The following is a 19,465-nucleotide window of genomic DNA, read 5'->3' as shown; positions in this document are numbered from 1 at the left end:
ATTTAACAACAGACCATCTAAAATGTGTTTCCTATTTAAATGCTACATATTGGTTCAGTAATATTACCCAAATTTGTCAAGAAATAAACATGACCGTATCATACAATAACAAGGTCAGCCTATTAATCTATTATCACTTTAATATGTAAAGAAGAACGGTGGACGTTTCAGCATGCTGAATTATGTTTGGAAAGATCTATTAGGAGCATCCAATGCAAGTAGGTCTAAAACATCCAGACTCACACCATACTTATAGAGTGACCACTATTTTAATGTTTTTCAACTTACGTTCTCTAGTTGAATATCTAGCCTCAATTTGAGCTGGACACCCACGATCTATGATAAAAATTTATTTCTAATAAAATGATTTACCATCTATTTCTGTATCCAATTGTGCACCGTCATGTTCAAAGAGCTTGTTATTCGCTGACGTCATCATTATAAGCTCAGCATTCTGTCGTTTTACAAGTCCATTATATTCGTTAGTTGGAGAATTGCTTTTCTGAGGCGAAGAAGGAGGACTATTCAAATTATCTTTCTGTGTTCCATGTCGGTCTTTTAATTTTTTTTGCAACCGTTCAAAGGTTTTACTAGATCGTTCATCTCGAAAGCTCAACCTTCCATGTGTAGAAAGAGAATCTAAAAAACACAAGGCTAACATGATTAGATAGGCACAAGAACATAAAAAAGAACAAAGTACTGATCTTAATAGCTTTTTATTTGGGTTTTTGTCCGTTTTTTTATTGAGGTGTTCACCTGACTGTCATAAAAATCAGGGCATGAATAAAATTAGGAAATGCATATAGAGAAGAGTAAGGGGGAGGAAATTAGGCATTTAAACATTAGATTTGTACTGTGAACTTATTGATATAGTTGTTAAAAGAGAAAATACAAAAACATAAGCAATCTCAGATTACTGAGGCATGACAATCTGATCACTGCAAATATGAATTTGTGACTCAAGCTTGATTTGAAGGTGTATCTGGACAGTGTAGCAAAGAAGTTAAAGGTAAACAAATTTGGAAAGAAAAGGGAGAGGAAGACACTAAAGAGGGTGTGAGGTGGGCCTTTGTTTTATCACAGAATAACATTCAGAACTGGCAGGAAATCACAAAAAACACCATGGGTTTCCCAATATAACACAAACAACTAAGAAATTGCATTTGTATTAATACATGAAGTCACAAGACAGGCAGAGGAGCTTACAACTTATGTAGTGATGGGACAGTGTAGTGAGAAAATAGAATTAGGCTATACAAAGCGGCACTTTAGACAAGTATATGCTATTATACATTGTGATTTATTCAAAGACAGAAGAACACATCCTTCATTGAGAGGGGTGACTATGATTTAGCAAAGGACAAAAACAGAGAACGTTCTCGAGAAGCATCAAACAGTGTATTATATTTCTAAAAGTAAAATCACTGGATAGGTTTTAAGAGCCAATGTAATGAATGCTGAGCCCCGTATAGAATAAAGGTTTCATCTTACATGCCTCCTGGGAGGACCTACAACCTCTGAAATGCATGTGTGCCAAATACTCTACTATTAAACTCATGTTAAAAGTTTCCTCCCTGGTTAATGATTTTTTTTTGTATGATTGTGAATTTGCAGTTATCATTAAAATGTAAATCAGAGGACTGTTTGAAAAGTGTTCTCTTTCTTCCACACTGACTTAAATCTGGAAGTCAAAATGGATTGCAATTCAATAGATAATGGCAAATGTTATACTGTTCTGCATGCCTATTCTTCTCCCAAGTAAAACAGTACTGCATTTGTGTGGTTGGGTAAATCACCCACAACAGGGAAGGCGCAACATGCAACAGGGAGTCATCAAGACATGTCCTTGAAATTTGAGACTTTTTGGCAATGTGGGTAGCTGTGGTATTTGGGCCATATGTCTGCCAGCACCCAAGGAAACCTGCCAACCCCATAAGTGTCAGAAAATTAGATAATTCGAGGAGACTAGGGATGTTTGGCTTACATGGATTACACCACTTTTTCTTATTCAGAATGCCGTGCCATCATCAAACTTTGATTTTCCTTCTCTTTCTGACAGGTAAAGTTCTGGAGTCTACAGGGATCTACAAAAGTCCCACCACAAGCATTCCCATACTTCTCCCGATAAAAACAGTACCCCACTGGTGTGACTTGGCCAATCACTGGTGGTAGGAAACACCCTCAAATGCAACTTGGAGACATCAAGATTTTTTTCTTGGAATTTCAGTCCTTCTGGCGATGTGGTTAGCTGCAGTATTTGGCCGAGGGATTGGTTGGCACCCAGGAAAACCCTACCAACCTCAGAAATTTCTGAAAACTAGACACCTGGTGGACATCAGGATGGTGTGGATAGCTTGTATGCCACCACATTATCTTACTCAGAATGCCGTCCAAACATCAAACTCTGGCAGTTTTTTTCTCACGTTTCTGACATGGAAAGCTCCTGGATCTGCAGTGATTCACAAAATCCTACCATCCAGGGTTTCACGCTTGTTGCAATAAACAGTACTACACTTGTGTGACCGGGCCTATCACATGCAACAGAAATGAGTAAAAACTTGAACAGTGTGGTGTCAGTGAGTTATTTACATAGTTATAATTGTGGTCCATTCTCATGACATGCACTAGGTCCAGCAAAAGATGAAGGCAGCACTTCAATTGTGAGAAGTGTGGGAACACAGGGTGGTAATTCTTTGGCCATTGGTTGTTAGTGCCTGAGTTTTCTGTCACATAAACATAGAAAAAATTGTAATTCTGGTCCTTACTTTCACAGACCTAGGGCATTCTGGATATGAAAACATACCAAGATCCACACAAACCACACCACTTTGGATTCCCCTGCGTAACTAGATTTCATAACTGCCCAGGACAAATAGGGTTCCCTGGTTACTAATTGACCCAGAGCCCAAAAACTCAAACCATTCTTCATGGCATGTGAGAGGAAATTGGGATTTCTTTGATTGAGTTTGACATATGGGCTCATGGGAGGAGGGGGGTGTAAACCACCACCCTCATGATGTCACCCCTCTGGGGACTGAACTGTTGTCTAGTGCCTAGGAGAACCAGATACGAAAATGTTCCCGCACCCCACCCTATTGCTATTCTCACATTTTTAAGAATATTCTGGTGGGCCTTTCAGGACAGATTGAGGAGTGTACCCCCTATATGCCCATCTCGAGGAGAGGGTCATACCAACCATGCCATAAAAAAGTGAGAAACCTATTGGGTAGAGGGGCTGGCCCCTCCTTGCCCTGGACAGCAGCTCTCATCCCCGTGCACCAGGCAACCTATCTGTTAGATTAGACAGCTCACCTCTTATCTTACTGGCCATGAGGGCCGAGAGAGGGATTAGTGTAAAAAAATATGTGGGGCATCTAGGCTGTCTTGCCCTCAGGTCCTAACCGTTGGCACCAGATAGTCATTCAGTCACCCATTTAAGGCAGAATTTTGGGGGCGGGAGGGTACTATCTTTCTGTGGGTTCATAGATCAAAACTAAGCCTAAAGGAATTTAAATTTCCTCACGCTTGCCATGGGGATGACTGCAGTATTCAGGCTCAAGATTTTGAGGGTGGGGGCGGGGTGATGAAAGACTGTCTGGGCTTCAGAGGTGAAGCGCGTGGTCAGAAAAGGTCAGCCCTTACCCCATTCTATGCTTTCTTTTTTTTTTGCGAATCCCTAATTCCTAGTAAGAGTTCTGACAAATTGGGGAGGGCTGATTGGGAGTAAACCGCAAAATCTCATGCAGTTCAAGGTCAGTACAGGCCGGATCCTAACTCCTTTTTTTTTTTTAAATAAATGAAAATCAGTCTCTCAAATATAGTACACAGTCTGCTCCTGGGTAGGGCAGATTGTGGTTAAATTCACCAGTCTACCCTCTAGGAAGTCAGAAAGACTTGTTATATTATGTGCATTTGTAACAAGCACTATCACCCATGAGGGTATCCTGGTAGTGAGCAGGTGTGTGTGCCTTGCCCTGCCTATGGTAGGTTGGGTAACTGAAAAGCCAAGTCTTCAGCATCTTGTGGAGTTCAAGAAGAGAGGATTTTTAGTTTAATTTATTAAATTAGCACAGTTAATTAAAACCATTGCAATAAAATGTAATTGTAGTACTGTTACCACATTAAAAGCAAAGCTAAGCAAACCATCACATTTCAATTCATACATGTTACTGACGAAGCAGTCATGTAGTTACTGTTGTAATCACGTGACAAGCTTCAAAAACCAAGGATAAAATGATTTGGTGCAGAGACACTAAGACAAAGTGCAAAAATAGTCTGTGATAAGTTTTGTGCAAGAGTCTCACATATTTTCCAGACCTTGCAAGCACTTGAATATCTGGGGAAGCAAAGCAGAGAGCAGATGCCTCCCAACATGTATTAATGCCCCTTTTTAGATATAAGGGTTTTAAGAGAAGTCTTCTGGGAGCGTCAAGGGCGGGACAATAGCACAGAAGATGCAGCCAGGATTCAGACCTATAATTGCACAGTCTGCATGCCCACTCCTCACTGGTTGGAGTCTATTGGTTGAAGGCAGTGGAACGCAGACCTAGGAGACGCATGAACATTATATTTTTGTGGACCGCTGCGTTCAGACTATCAAGAAGGTAAGGTTGAGGTACCCCAGGGAGGTATGAATCGTTCAAGGGTAGCAGGATAATTGATGTGTTTAGGACCCGAATGTCCATCTGGTAGGAAAATTGTCTAACCTGCTTGTTGATAACCCTTTTCCAGACAGCGTATGGAATAGAGTCTGCAGTTAGTGATGTTTCGTCAATATGTAGCATTCTTAAGGCTTTTACAATTTGACGGTTCCATGGATTCCCGGAGGCGGCAAGAGTTTCTTTTAACCGGGCTTTAAGCGTGTTATCTGCGGCTTTTAGAGCCCTTATATAGTACTTCAGGGTGTCAGCATCACAAAAAATCGATTGTCTTTGAAGGCCCAGCGCCAGTCGTAGTCTTGCCCTCTGGATGTAATTTGGGAGACAGAAGATTTGTTTATAAATGGTTACCTGGGCGTGGTCGAGACTTGAGGCAGGAAGAAGGGTATCTTTAGTCACCTTCCGAATGGGTTCGGCAGAGGAACTACTCAGGGACTGGTTAAGTCGAGTCAGGCTGTATGTTGTTGCTCCAGCTCTCTTTTTCAAAGCAGCCAATTGGGCTGATGGTCTGAAAGACTCGCTGAACCAGACCCCCAGGTAGTTGTATTTTGGTGTTGTTTTAATCTTTGAGGGCCCAATGTTCCACGTTAAACTTTTCTTTTTCTTGCAACGACCACAAATCAAGACCTTGGACTTATCCTGGTTAATTTTAAGAGCATTAGCTGTGTTGTATTTGTGGAGCGTGCACAAGGCTCTTTGAAGGCCAAACTTTGCCTGGTCCATTATAACAATATCATCAGCGTATTGCAGAATTTGCAAGTTTGTTTTTGCGAGGCTCAGTTTTGGCAGATGGAGACTACTTTTCACCAGGAATCTCCCCAGGTCAGCGGTGTAGAGGTTGAACAAGAGGGGAGCAAGAACACATCCTTGCTTTAGACCATCTGAAGTTGGAATTTTTGCAGAGACTGTCGTTGGGCCAGTTCTTACTCGTACCCATATGTTCTTATGCAAGGAGATAAGGGCTCCAAGAAGGCTCTGTGGAATCCCCCACTTATCCAATTGCCTCCACAAAGTATTACGGGACACTTTATCGAAGGCGGCGCTGTAGTCTATGAAGCGATTCAAAAAGGGGGGTGGTGATGGACAGAGTATCTGAATTAAGCAGAACACTCCTACCCAGTCAAAAGATCAGGGCTTGATCCATCACCGGTTTTTAGCTCACTGCACCATCCCAGTTCAGAACCTGGCTACATGCAAATTAGTCTGTCCCTGCCCCAGTGCATCATGGGAACAGGGCAGACCAAACTACCAAGCCAATTCTTTACTGGAAAGTAAACAAGCTTCCGGGGACCGGTTTCTGGCATTACAGCCGTCTTCGGCCCGGCTTGCTTGAATCCTGATGGTGCAGTGAGCAAGGGACTCACATCTGAGCATACCCTTCCACACTTGTGGTGGCCAAAACGATTCAAAAAGGGGGGTGGTGATGGACAGAGTATCTGAATTAAGCAGAACACTCCTACCCAGTCAAAAGATCAGGGCTTGATCCATCACCGGTTTTTAGCTCACTGCACCATCCCAGTTCAGAACCTGGCTACATGCAAATTAGTCTGTCCCTGGCCCAGTGCATCATGGGATCAGGGCAGACCAAACTACCAAGCCAATTCTTTACTGGAAAGGAAACAAGCTTCCGGGGACCGGTTTCTGGCATTACAGCCGTCTTCGGCCCGGCTTGCTTGAATCCTGATGGTGCAGTGAGCAAGGGACTCACATCTGAGCATACCCTTCCACACTTGTGGTGGCCAAAACTATTCAAAAAGGGGGGTGGTGATGGACAGAGTATCTGAATTAAGCAGAACACTCCTACCCAGTCAAGAGATCAGGGCTTGATCCATCACCGGTTTTTAGCTCACTGCACCATCCCAGTTCAGAACCTGGCTACATGCAAATTAGTCTGTCCCTGGCCCAGTGCATCATGGGAACAGGGCAGACCAAACTACCAAGCCAATTCTTTACTGGAAAGGAAACAAGCTTCCGGGGACCGGTTTCTGGCATTACAGCCGTCTTCGGCCTGGCTTGCTTGAATCCTGATGGTGCAGTGAGCAAGGGACTCACATCTGAGCATACCCTTCCACACTTGTGGTGGCCAAAACGATTCAAAAAGGGGGGTGGTGATGGACAGAGTATCTGAATTAAGCAGAACACTCCTACCCAGTCAAAAGATCAGGGCTTGATCCATCACCGGTTTTTAGCTCACTGCACCATCCCAGTTCAGAGCCTGGCTACATGCAAATTAGTCTGTCCCTGGCCCAGTGCATCATGGGAACAGGGCAGACCAAACTACCAAGCCAATTCTTTACTGGAAAGGAAACAAGCTTCCGGGGACCGGTTTCTGGCATTACAGCCTTCTTCGGCCAGGCTTGCTTGAATCCTGATGGTGCAGTGAGCAAGGGACTCACATCTGAGCATACCTTCCACACTTGTGGTGGCCAAAACGATTAAAAAAGGGGGGTGGTCATGGACAGAGTATCTGAATTAAGCAGAACACTCCTACCCAGTCAAAAGATCAGGGCTTGATCCATCACCGTTTTTTAGCTCACTGCACCATCCCAGTTCAGAACCTGGCTACATGCAAATTAGTCTGTCCCTGGCCCAGTGCATCATGGGAACAGGGCAGACTAAACTACCAAGCCAATTCTTTACTGGAAAGGAAACAAGCTTCCGGGGACCGGTTTCTGGCATTACAGCCGTCTTCGGCCCGGCTTGCTTGAATCGTGATGGTGCAGTGAGCAAGGGACTCACATCTGAGCATACCCTTCCACACTTGTGGTGGCCAAAACGATTCAAAAAGGGGGGTGGTGATGGACAGAGTATCTGAATTAAGCAGAACACTCCTACCCAGTCAAAAGATCAGGGCTTGATCCATCACCGGTTTTTAGCTCACTGCACCATCCCAGGTCAGAACCTGGCTACATGCAAATTAGTCTGTCCCTGGCCCAGTGCATCATGGGAACAGGGCAGACCAAACTACCAAGCCAATTCTTTACTGGAAAGGAAACAAGCTTCCGGGGACCGGTTTCTGGCATAACAGCCGTCTTCGGCCCGGCTTGCTTGAATCCTGATGGTGCAGTGAGCAAGGGACTCACATCTGAGCATACCCTTCCACACTTGTGGTGGCCAAAACGATTCAAAAAGGGGGGTGGTGATGGACAGAGTATCTGAATTAAGCAGAACACTCCTACCCAGTCAAAAGATCAGGGCTTGATCCATCACCGGTTTTTAGCTCACTGCACCATCCCAGTTCAGAACCTGGCTACATGCAAATTAGTCTGCCCCTGGCCCAGTGCATCATGGGAACAGGGCAGACCAAACTACCAAGCCAATTCTTTACTGGAAAGGAAACAAGCTTCCGGGGACCGGTTTCTGGCATTACAGCCGTCTTCGGCCCGGCTTGCTTGAATCCTGATGGTGCAGTGAGCAAGGGACTCACATCTGAGCATACCCTTCCACACTTGTGGTGGCCAAAACGATTCAAAAAGGGGGGTGGTGATGGACAGAGTATCTGAATTAAGCAGAACACTCCTACCCAGTCAAAAGATCAGGGCTTGATCCATCACCGGTTTTAGCTCACTGCACCATCCCAGTTCAGAACCTGGCTACATGCAAATTAGTCTGTCCCTGGCCCAGTGCATCATGGGAACAGGGCAGCACAAACTACCAAGCCAATTCTTTACTGGAAAGGAAACAAGCTTCCGGGGACCGGTTTCTGGCATTACAGCCGTCTTCGGCCCGGCTTGCTTGAATCCTGATGGTGCAGTGAGCAAGGGACTCACATCTGAGCATACCCTTCCACACTTGTGGTGGCCAAAACGATTCAAAAAGGGGGGGGGGTGATGGACAGAGTATCTGAATTAAGCAGAACACTCCTACCCAGTCAAAAGATCAGGGCTTGATCCATCACCGGTTTTTAGCTCACTGCACCATCCCAGTTCAGAACCTGGCTACATGCAAATTAGTCTGTCCCTGGCCCAGTGCATCATGGGAACAGGGCAGACCAAATTACCAAGCCAATTCTTTACTGGAAAGGAAACAAGCTTCCGGGGACCGGTTTCTGGCATTACAGCCGTCTTCGGCCCGGCTTGCTTGAATCCTGATGGTGCAGTGAGCAAGGGACTCACATCTGAGCATACCCTTCCACACTTGTGGTGGCCAAAACGATTCAAAAAGGGGGGTGGTGATGGACAGAGTATCTGAATTAAGCAGAACACTCCTACCCAGTCAAAAGATCAGGGCTTGATCCATCACCGGTTTTTAGCTCACTGCATCATCCCAGTTCAGAACCTGGCTACATGCAAATTAGTCTGTCCCTGGCCCAGTGCATCATGGGAACAGGGCAGACCATCGAAGCAGCAGTAGAGGGGGAGTCGATTTGTTTGCGCTGCTTGTTGGCTCAGAATGGCTAGGGCAGTGATGTTCTCAATTGTGGAGGCAGAAGATCTGAACCCAGTTTGAAAGTAAGGTAAAATGTTATCTTCTGCTACCCATTTTTCTAGTGACCTGAGAAGATACTGAGCATATACCTTAGCCTCAAGATCGAATAGGGCAATGAGTCGGTAATTAGCTGGAAGGGAAGGATCTCCTTTCTTGAAAATTGGGCATAAGAAAGAGCCTTTCCATGAGTCTTGTATCCGATAGATAGTAAACGCATAGTTGTATAAGGGAACTAATGACCTGCAGAGGAAGGACGTTTGTGGCGGCCACGCTATATGCTTTTTCAAGTTAATTTTGATCCTTGCGAGTTTTAAAGAGAAATTAATCTCCCTGAAGTCCATTCTAACAAGAGTGTGGCAGTAAGGGTGAAAGAATCATCTTTCAGATTGGAGTGTGAGGACTACTGGGCCCAAGAAATAGCGACATAATCAAAACACATCGCTCTATAATTAAATTTAGGAAAGGACTGTTACCATTAACCTAAGAAGACCTCAGCGTGGAAACATGTGCCAACGAGTTACAATCGGTAGAAGAGGCAATAAAATGATATAAGAACTCGGGGTAAAGGCAACCATACAGTGCCACTCAAGAGAGACTTATTAATTGTTTTGATAAAGATGGATAATTATTAGAACCATCGAAACGCGTCGAGGATCTGAATAACACAATCTTTGGAAACAGTTCATACCAGAGATAAGGACTATACAGTGAATCTGGGATTTGTGTTTGAATTACTCCAACTGGATGTGTTTTTAATGACAAATTGTATTGTCTTTGTCTGTCTCTGTTGAATGTTTGTCATAAGTCAGTTGTTTTGTGATCAAAAACTGTTTTTGTTTGATTTTTAATTATTGTATTGTATTATGAGAATACAGTTTGAATGTATGTAACATATGATTTTTTAATAGTGACTAATCTATTGTTGTTGCATGTGCAACTAGTTTCTATTAATACAACTACAAAAATCGTTTTAATAAAGCAAGAATATTTTTATAAACAATCTATAGTTTCATAGGATATTTATTGCTTAGTGTTCCATTGAGGTGTGTCACAAGTGTTGTTCAGGTAGTCTATAGACTTAACAATAATAATTCCACCAGGGGATCTTCTTAACTTACTTGTCAATGGTACCCCATTCCCCTGGTCTGAGCAAAGGGGTCCCTCTCCTTTTTCATTAAACTAATAACTAAGCCCAATCTTCCAGCGTACATTTGAATACAGAAGATGGAAGGCCGTTGGGCCCTGGAGCACCATCTTTTTTAATAGATTTCAGAAACTTGCAGACCTGGCCCGTGAAAGGAGAGAGGAGGAGGCTCTGATGTGGAGGGAGAGGCTGTTCTTTGGTTTAGGAGCAATGTAGGAAAACACTCGTCTTCCTGATCTTGTTCTGTGTATGCGTGGGATGAGTGCGAGTAGGAGTTCTCCAGAGCGCAGGTGTCTGGGTGGTTGGTGGAAAGAAATGTGACAGTTCTAGTATGTGGGGCCTGAGTTGTGTAGAGCCTTTAATGTGTGTGACGACATTGAATTTAGTGTGTTTGTGTATCAGGAACCAGTGCAGTCACCTAAAGCGTAGTTTAAAGTGAGTTCTATGTGGGAGGCTGATGAGACCTGCTGCAGAGGTCTGGCAATTTTAAATTTTTGGTACTGATTGCACTAGACACACTTTTGTCGGGGAACTTCCTACTGCTTATGCCATAGCTACCAGGGGTTGAGCAGAGTTTCATTAAGACTAATGTTCGGATATAACCAGGATGTGTTTACTAGATTGAGAAGTGTTCTTAATAAAAAAATAAAAAAATTAAAATAAACCAATTCCCACAGTCCAATTTGCTGCTGTCAGGGCCGTGAGTGAACTTTTCTAGTTTTGCTTTTGAGCCATTTTAAGATCTTCCTCAGCATCTTCAGGGTGTGGAAGCAGGAAGCAGTGACAACATTGACTTGTGCAGTCATGTTCAGTTTGCTGTTGATGATTATTCTGAGGTTTCTGGAGTGGCTTCTAGGTGTTGGGGTGGGTTCGAGTTTGGCCGGTCACCAGCTGGAGTCCAATGGTCAAGTCTTCTTGCCGAAGATAACTACTTCTGTGTTGTCGATGGTGAGCCTGAGACAGCTGGCTTTCATCCAGTTAGCGACTTCGGTCATGCAGGCAGTGAACTTGTTTTTTCTGTTCCTAGAAGAGTATGAGTTGCGTGTCAAATGCGTAGGAGAGATTGTTGATGTTGTGTGCGAGGATGACATTGGCCAGAGGAAACATGTATGTGCTGAAGAGGGTGCAGCCTGAGCAATGAAACTTGAGGCATTTCACAGATGAGTTTGAGGGCTGCTTAGGAGTAAGGTGCTAGGCTGACAGATTGTGTTTTATTCATTAAAAAGGAGCACATCTAATAGAGAGCAGGTCCTTGGATGTCAATTTTGAGTAGGCGCCTGATGAGAATGGGGTGTGAGACTATGTCAAATGCTGCAGAGAGGCCCAGGTGAATGAGGGGTGTAGTGTCTCATCTGACAAAAATCAAGAACTTGAAAGCTCTAGGCTTGTGAGGCAGGGCTTGAATACCAGGACAGGCTGGCACCCAAGCCATTTATTGATTCTTGGTGTCTAGTGTGCTTTATGCCCCTTATCCCTTGTCCCTGGAAGTGCATATTAAGAGTAAAACCCCAAATTTCCCCCCAAAGACTGTTTGCACTTCGGGGGTGGGGATAGGGCCTAATGCCAGGAAGGAACAGCTCCGCCCTATTGTATTTAAAATAAAACAAAATAAATCCCTGGTGTTATAGCATGTTTTCTGCACTCACCCCACCTGACGAAAATGTGGCAGTAAATCTTCCAATCTGCAGCCCCGATGTACGGAAAGACTACGTAAGCTCTAGCGATAGGGGATAAGGTCAGATGCCAGGACCGGCCAACTCCTACTCCATTGTTTTTAAAATAAAAACAATCCCTGGTGTTTAGTGTTCATTCCCCCCCAAAAGGGTGCCAGATTGGGGTAAATCCAATTGCCCTTACTAGGTGGGGCAGAAAGACTATAGTGGCTCTCAGTAGGAGGTGGGGTAGGAGCATTTGGCAATACCTTGGGGTCTGCTCCACCCCCTTGCAGTCCCTCTTGAAGATGTCCCTGGCAGCTAGTAGATGGATCCCTGCTATGGGCCTGCCTATCACCGACAATTTCCAAGAAGGTAAACACCAGGGCATGAAACCATTGGAAAGGGGACATTCTCCTCTTTCCAACAGTGCCTCTCCTGTGCCCAGGGGACAGAGTTATGCCGTGAGTACTGGTCACATGGAACGCACTCTAAATCTAAAGGCTTTGGGTGCTTTTACTTTCGCTATCTGAGACATCAGCACACACTTCAGGCTGCACACCACAGATGTGGAAAACAAAACAAAATAACTTCTGGGCTGCAAAGCAATATTTCCCTCGCAGCTTGAGTTGTCCCCAAACATAGAAAATCCGCCTTATGTGAGCACCAGAAGGATTTCCTTTTTTTAGTGGAAGGACAAAGTATTTAAATTCTCCACACTGGCAAGGCAGAGTGGAGGACAGCAACATTTCATCCTCCAAGCTAAAGAGGTTAAGAATGTGATGGTTTGTCAATCCACAGAAATCTAGGTGTGTATGTATGTTTAGGGTATTTCCAAAGCATAAACACAGCCAAAAGACAGCAGATTGAGAGTAGGGTCACAGACAAGCATAACGTGAATGAGTGATAGGAAAAGTAGCCGGTTTGTGGGTTTTTATTGCACTGTGAAACCTAGACTGATCTTGTGAGAAAGTTAGGTTATTAAGAACACTTCTCAATCTAGTAAACACATCCTGGTTATATCCGAACATTAGTCTTAATGAAACTCTGCTCAACCCCTGGTAGCTATGGCATAAGCAGTAGGAAGTTCCCTGACAAAAGTGTGTCTAGTGCAATCAGTACCAAAAATGTAAAATTCAAGAAAACAACACAGTAACATTTCCAAACCAATATATGAAAACACCAAAAAATTTAAGAAGCAAAAATAAACCTGAATGATTACAATCTGACAAGTGACCCCGAGATGGATTTTACAAAAATGTGCCCAGAAAAAGGAAAGCGCCATTGAAAAATATCAGGGCGCTGCTGGCAGGGACCTAGGCACCGAATCCAATGGAGTGGAGGACGGATACACTTAAGGATCATCTCGGTCAAAGATTTCACCTTCTGAAATATTCTATTTTTTTGAGGTCAAAAACCTTCAGCGAGCCAAGGTCCAAGGCTGAAGTTGGATACGTTATATATGTCAAACCTGAGCATTCACTAAACCTGTTTGGTGCCAAAAGCTCCAAGCAGGCCAAAGCTGGATTTTGTAGCCACCTATGTCGCTTCCCTTATGTGATCGATTTGCCACCTTACCCAGGTCGAACATTTTCCCTCTGGGCGTTTCTATACCGCACCCTACGCCCACCCTTTTTGCATTTTTTATTATTATTTAATAAACTAAGTAGCAGATCAGGTCAAACAAGACTGTTACATCACACAGATACAGCAACAAATAACATAAAGCTACAGTTGGACTGATTGGTTCGTTGACAATTATTAACAGCCTCAAAGTTTTAAAAACCAAATGCATAAGGCATTAGGGTATGGTTGGGGGGAAATAGCCTTCTAAGATGCATAACTATCTAATTAATGATATCACTAAGCAGGTATAACGGACTTAATTAGGCTGTGTGCAAGAGTGTGACTGGCCAGGAAGCTGGTAGTTAAAGCGAGTTTCCTGGTCCCTGTTGGACCATTTGGGAAACCCTGTAGGTACTGGCAGAAGTTCATGCAGTTGCACTATGTATGGCCGTGGGTGGAGGGAAGGGGAGTTATGGTTAAGAGTTCTGTGTTGATGTTACGTACTCTGCAGCAGGCAGACACAGGATGGAGGGACGGGCGACCACTGACTTCCACTCAGCACCAAGATGGGGACAGATCTTTAAGTCCTGACCTGGAACGTCAGGGGGCAGGAACATACACCTAGAGAAATACAGAACTCACCTTTCTATGGTGGAATAAAGTCTCCATAGCACGTTTACAGGAAACACATCTGGATGACTCTGGTGCCACCTGATTGGCCAGAAAATGGCAAGGTCAAGTGTACCACTCCTCCTATTATACTTAAGCTAGAGTTACATTGAGTTACATTGATTTTGGGGGCAGCTGGAATCCCCTTCTCTCTTACATATCTGGAAGCCAACGTGTGTGTTCGCTTTATTTTACTCAGGGGTATGTTAGATGGTCGGGACTTGTTTATACTAAATACACATGCCCCGTACACAGATTACCCCATGTTCTATCACAATAAGCGCAACTCAATAGTGCACAACATAGATGTGCCCCTTTTGTGGGTTGGCGATTTTAATTGTATACTGGATCCTAACCTGGGCAGGACACTGCCTAAATCAGGCACAAAACTACAGTTGACTTAAGTGCTAAGAGGAGTAATGTGAGACCTGGATGTACATGACGTCTGGAGACTAGGCCACCCTACGCAATGGATTTACACTTGCCATTCAACCGCACACAACACATAGTAGACTAGAAAGGATACTCATGGCAAGATTTACTAGAATGGAAGATATTGTGGTAACACACATGAAACGTTTCTTGTCCGATCATACTCAGGTTAGTTGTGTTGTGAGATGGGGTCAACTGGAGCAGGAATCCCAGTCCTGGAGGATGTCTGTTGACGTCTTGGAGGACCCAGCTGGAAGGGAAGCACTATCATGTGCATTGTCTGAATATATGATGCTTAATTGGGGCACAACGACTAGCAGGGCCACAGAGTGGGAAGCTTTGACAGCAGTGATGAGGGTTATTGGCAAGGGGTTGAAGTACGGCATCCACAGACACCTTCCGAGAGAGCTGTGTGAGGGGCTGGGGGGGGGGGGGGGGTAGTTGGCCAGGGTGCAGGTGAGTGGGCTCATGCATCTGGCTACCTTTCACCAGGAACAAACATTTCATAGACAAATCAGTGACATCTGGGACGGGCTAGATAAATATACACTTAAGCAGAATAGACAGCACCCACATAGAGAAGGGGATAAATCAGGCCATCTACTGGCTTGGATACTACAGAGGGAGCACTCCCCCCTTCTAACCACACATTGGGTCTCCGTAGATAGTACAAGAGATCAGGCATAGCGGATGTGTTTCAGCAACATTTGCAATGAGTATACACAGCGGACCCTATTGTTACACCAGAACAAGATGTTCCATTCCTAAAGGGCTTGCCCCTCCCCAGATTAGAGCCACTGAGCGTGGTGGCCCTCGATGCTAGGAAGAACTACGAGCGACGTTGAATACAATTCCGAGGACTATGGCACGAGCCGGTGATGGGTTCCCATCCGAGTTTTATCAGGCTTTCTCGGCGACAGTGGCACAGGAACTCTTTCACGTCCTGATAGAGGCACGTCAGACTGGTGTGTTGCCCCAATCAATGAGGGAGGAGGAAATGTGTATGATCCTTGAGCCACGTGGTGATGAATCAAACCCCACTGCTTACAGGCTGCTCACTATAATTAATACAGACATCAAAATAATATGCACATTTCTTGCGAATCGCTTAGCGTCACACACGTCACTGTTAATACATGAGGATCAATGTGGTTTTATTCCGGGCCGGAACACTGGCATAAACCTGTGATGATTAGCCCACTTACTCGCTGAAGTAAAGCACAGAGACAAGAAATTAGCGCTGGTATCGATTGACCTAAAAAAGCTTTTGATAAAGTGGTTTCGGGTTATATGTTTGAGGTGCTGAGAGCCGTGGGAGTGGGCCCACGGTACTGGCAATGGGTTTGATTACTCTACACGGACCCTTGTGCCAGGGTGCGAGTTGGACGTAGTTGCTCTGGGCCTTGGCCAGTGGGACGTGGTAAGTGTCACCACTAATATTTGCTTTGGCAATAGAACCATTAGCGATTTGGGTTCGTCAGGCATTGTCAAAATGGGGTATCTGATTAGGGGGTACTCATGTGATATGCAGATGATGCCCTAGTTCATATAGTCCCACCACGGGTGGCGTTACCTGAGCTGTTGAGACTCTTATAGAATTCAGTGATTTGTCTGCACTTCGACTCAACCGAGCCAAGTCCCTAATTTTACCCTTAGCGAAAATAGCCTCCCTGTCGATGGATTGACTCCAGCCTCTTGGTTTGAGTTGGGAACTGGTACACTTCCGTTGTTTAAGCATACAAGTGGCACACACTGACGTTCAGGTATTGCATATAAATATGGACTTAACTTGTATTATTATGCAGCACACCTGGAACATGCAGCCCAGTGGCTCGACGAGGGCGATAATTGGGAAAAACAGCTATTGGCAGGACTGGTAACAGTGGAACGCCTACCTTGGCCTTAATGGAGGGAATAGGAGTTGCTAGAGACCAACCATACATAGTGCGCCACACTGCAAATATATGGCAGCAGTACGCTGAGGTAGTGCTAAGACATGCCCCTTTTCATCAGGAACTCCCCACATGGATATTGGCACTGGTTCTGCAAATGATGGACCAAATATCCTTCCAAATGTGGCAGGAGGGTGGGTGTGTATTACTAGGTGACCTGCATCCGGGCAAACTCTTTATTACATATGAACAAGCATGTGAGGGCTAAAACTTACATTTTGCAAGTTTGACCGATATTGCCAAGACGATCTGCCCTGAATACCTTGCTGTTCCACAGACCAAAGAAATACAACTGTCATGTGGCGCAGGTAGACATTTGATTACCTACCGGTATAGGGCTATGAGACGGGACTCATCGGGCCCCGGGCTTGTGCAGCATGTGATGAGGACCTCGGAACTCCATTAGAGGACAGTGCGTGGACTGTCATTGGTGAGCTTACATGCAGAGTGTCACGTAATGCTCGTTTTAAACTGGTTTATTATAACTTTCTACATCGGGCGTACATTACACCAAAAATGTTCCACCAAATAAACCCTATAAGACCAGACGATTCTCCACAGCGGTGCTGATTTTTGGCACTTAGCGTAATGGTGTCCCTTGGTACAGGGCTACTTGACGCATGTGGTGTCTGAACTGCATAGGATCACACATATCCATATAGACAACACACCACTACACTGTTTACTAGGCCACATAAAAAACAAAGAAACGTAAGATGTCATATAAATACCTCCAGCTTGCCATGGTGTTAGCTTGTCGTAGAGTAGCTGTCACCTGGATGGGCCAGTGTGCTCCCACAGTAGAACATTGGCACCAAGATGTACAAGAAAGAACGCTGGTCGAAGAGACCCACATGAAAATAAATAGGAGGGATGACATACCGGCCAATGATCTTAGAGAGTGGAGGTAATTTTGTGATGCTATTTAGAATCCAGGTGAGGAAACAGACTCCACAGATTGTACAGAGATGGATGTGACTGAGATGAAAGATGAAAGTGCATACGAGGTGTTGCCCAAACACAGGAGAAAGAGCAAATGTATTAAGTGTTGGGTAGATGAGAAAGTGTATAATTATGTCCCATGCAATCGGAATGCTTGTACAACTTTTCTTATAAGAAGTTATTGCATCGTGTACTCAACCTGTACACCGACATGACGTAAATGTACTGCTGCTGACTGTTTATAGGAACTGAAAAATATAGGTTTTGGGGCGTGGCCTAGCAGGCGAAGATGGTGGACGTAGCTTGTTAGAGCTCCCGCCGGCCCGACAATAATCCGAAGCATTTATCCTGGCTCCCGGACCCACGAGGTGATACACCGACCTAAACTGGTAGCGGAAGGTGTGGAGAACCCATCGGTGTGCTGGACTAAGCTCCTGCGCCGCCTGACGCTGAACACGCAGCTGCAGCCCTTGGGGGCCTAGTCCCGGCGTGCGCAGCCGGGGCCTCGATTTTGGCGGTGACCGGGACGGGCGTCCCTGGAACAGACCTCCGTCGGCGATCTTTGGTGCCGCCTGGCTCGGCTGAGTTGGCGCCGGAGTGGGGGTCGGAGACCCCATTGCATCCCCCCCGCCTCCTAAGTGGCCTGGTGAGAAGTGGGGCCCAGGGAGACGGCAGGGGCGTGAGCGTAGGCCTAGAGACCGGGGCCTAGATTTTCGTGCTCCCTGACCGCGAATGGTGGGACCCGGAGCCGGTCTGAACAGCGACCTGGGCGGCCCGCTTGCCATCTAGGGGCGACGCTGACACCCTGGTTGTGCCTCCTGCCCAGTAGCCGACTGTGGGCCCTGCCGGAGTGCCGTCTGGACCGCTGGAAGAGCTGTGAGACGGCGGCGGCTGCGTCGTGGAGCGAGCAGTGAGTACATACGGCCCCAGTGGGGGTGGATGCTAGACCTGGTAGACGGAGTGGGGCAGGAACTGTGGCGCGCTGAGACCCCTCCCTGCTGAGGAGTCCTGGACGCGGTTGGCCGCCTCCGGTAGGGACTTGCCCCGGACCCGAAGGAGCCTGGTGCCTGGGTCCCGATCTGCATTGCCTTCTAACAGTGTGTGTCAAGGCCTGAGCTGACCTGATCGTTCTGGGGCGCTGATTGGTGAGGTGGTGGACCCCTGGCACCCGGAGTGGACACTTGGGAGGGACCTGCTTGGCACCAAAACGAGGTCAGCTGCATAGTGGCACCAGGTGAGACTGCGGCGGCCCCTTGGTTGCGCCTTTGGGACTGAACTGGGGTCCGGTGCGAACCGGTCATTGGTGGAGAAACCCCCCTGTGGATTGCCATACTCTGGGGCTAAGACATTATCCGTCCTGTCCTGCTGCTGCCCGAGAGGAGCTCTGCTGGCTGCTGAAGTTGGACTGCCCTCCCTGAGTAACCCAGCCATGACCAGGGGCGGTGGAGGGAGTGGGTCCACCAAGCAGGGACCCATAGACAAATTTACCGGGCCTAGTGGAGGGCCTGGTGCCTCCGGGGGTGGCCAGGGTGCGGGGCCCGACAACGCGGCGTTGATGGCGGCGATTACCCAATCTCGGGACATGCTGGACGCTAAAATAGGAGCGGTTGGGGCTGATGTCACTCTGTTGCGACAGGATCTTCGCAACCATGTAGCCCGCATTGCGGAGGCCGAAACTAGGATCACTGGAGTGGAGGGCGATGTGGGGACACTGAAACAGAAGGTGGCGGCCATGGAAAGAATCCAAAAGGGCTTGGCGCTCCGAGTGGAAGACGCGGAAGGGCGGGCGCGCAGAAACAACCTGCGCTTCGTGGGCTTTCCGGAGGATTGCGAGAGGGGGCACATGGATAGCTTCTTGACGCAATGGCTGGAGAGCTGGCTCCCCCCGGACGCCCTGTCGCGATGCTTCGTGATTGAACGCGCCCACAGAGCCCTGACGCAAAAACCGCCAACCGGAGAACGACCTCGTCCGGTCATAGCCCGATTGCTGAACTTCCACGACAGAGACGTCATCTTACGGGA

General features: G+C 46.3%; 1 protein-coding gene across 2 annotated transcripts in view; it reads right to left on the bottom strand.

Moving 5' to 3' along the window:
* FNDC3A (fibronectin type III domain containing 3A) overlaps positions 1 to 19,465 on the bottom strand; it is a 1,256,364-nt gene that overhangs the window by 679,707 nt on the left and 557,192 nt on the right. For both annotated transcript variants that reach the window (XM_078657339.1, XM_078657340.1), the window contains one exon: positions 373 to 639. In XM_078657339.1, coding sequence (XP_078513465.1) covers positions 373 to 639 — 267 coding nt within the window. The remainder of the gene's footprint in view (positions 1 to 372; positions 640 to 19,465) is intronic.

This window comes from Lissotriton helveticus, chromosome 8 (assembly GCF_964261635.1).
Source record: "Lissotriton helveticus chromosome 8, aLisHel1.1, whole genome shotgun sequence".
Taxonomy (NCBI): Eukaryota; Metazoa; Chordata; class Amphibia; order Caudata; family Salamandridae; genus Lissotriton; species Lissotriton helveticus.
This window is presented reverse-complemented; position numbering and strand designations above follow the sequence as displayed.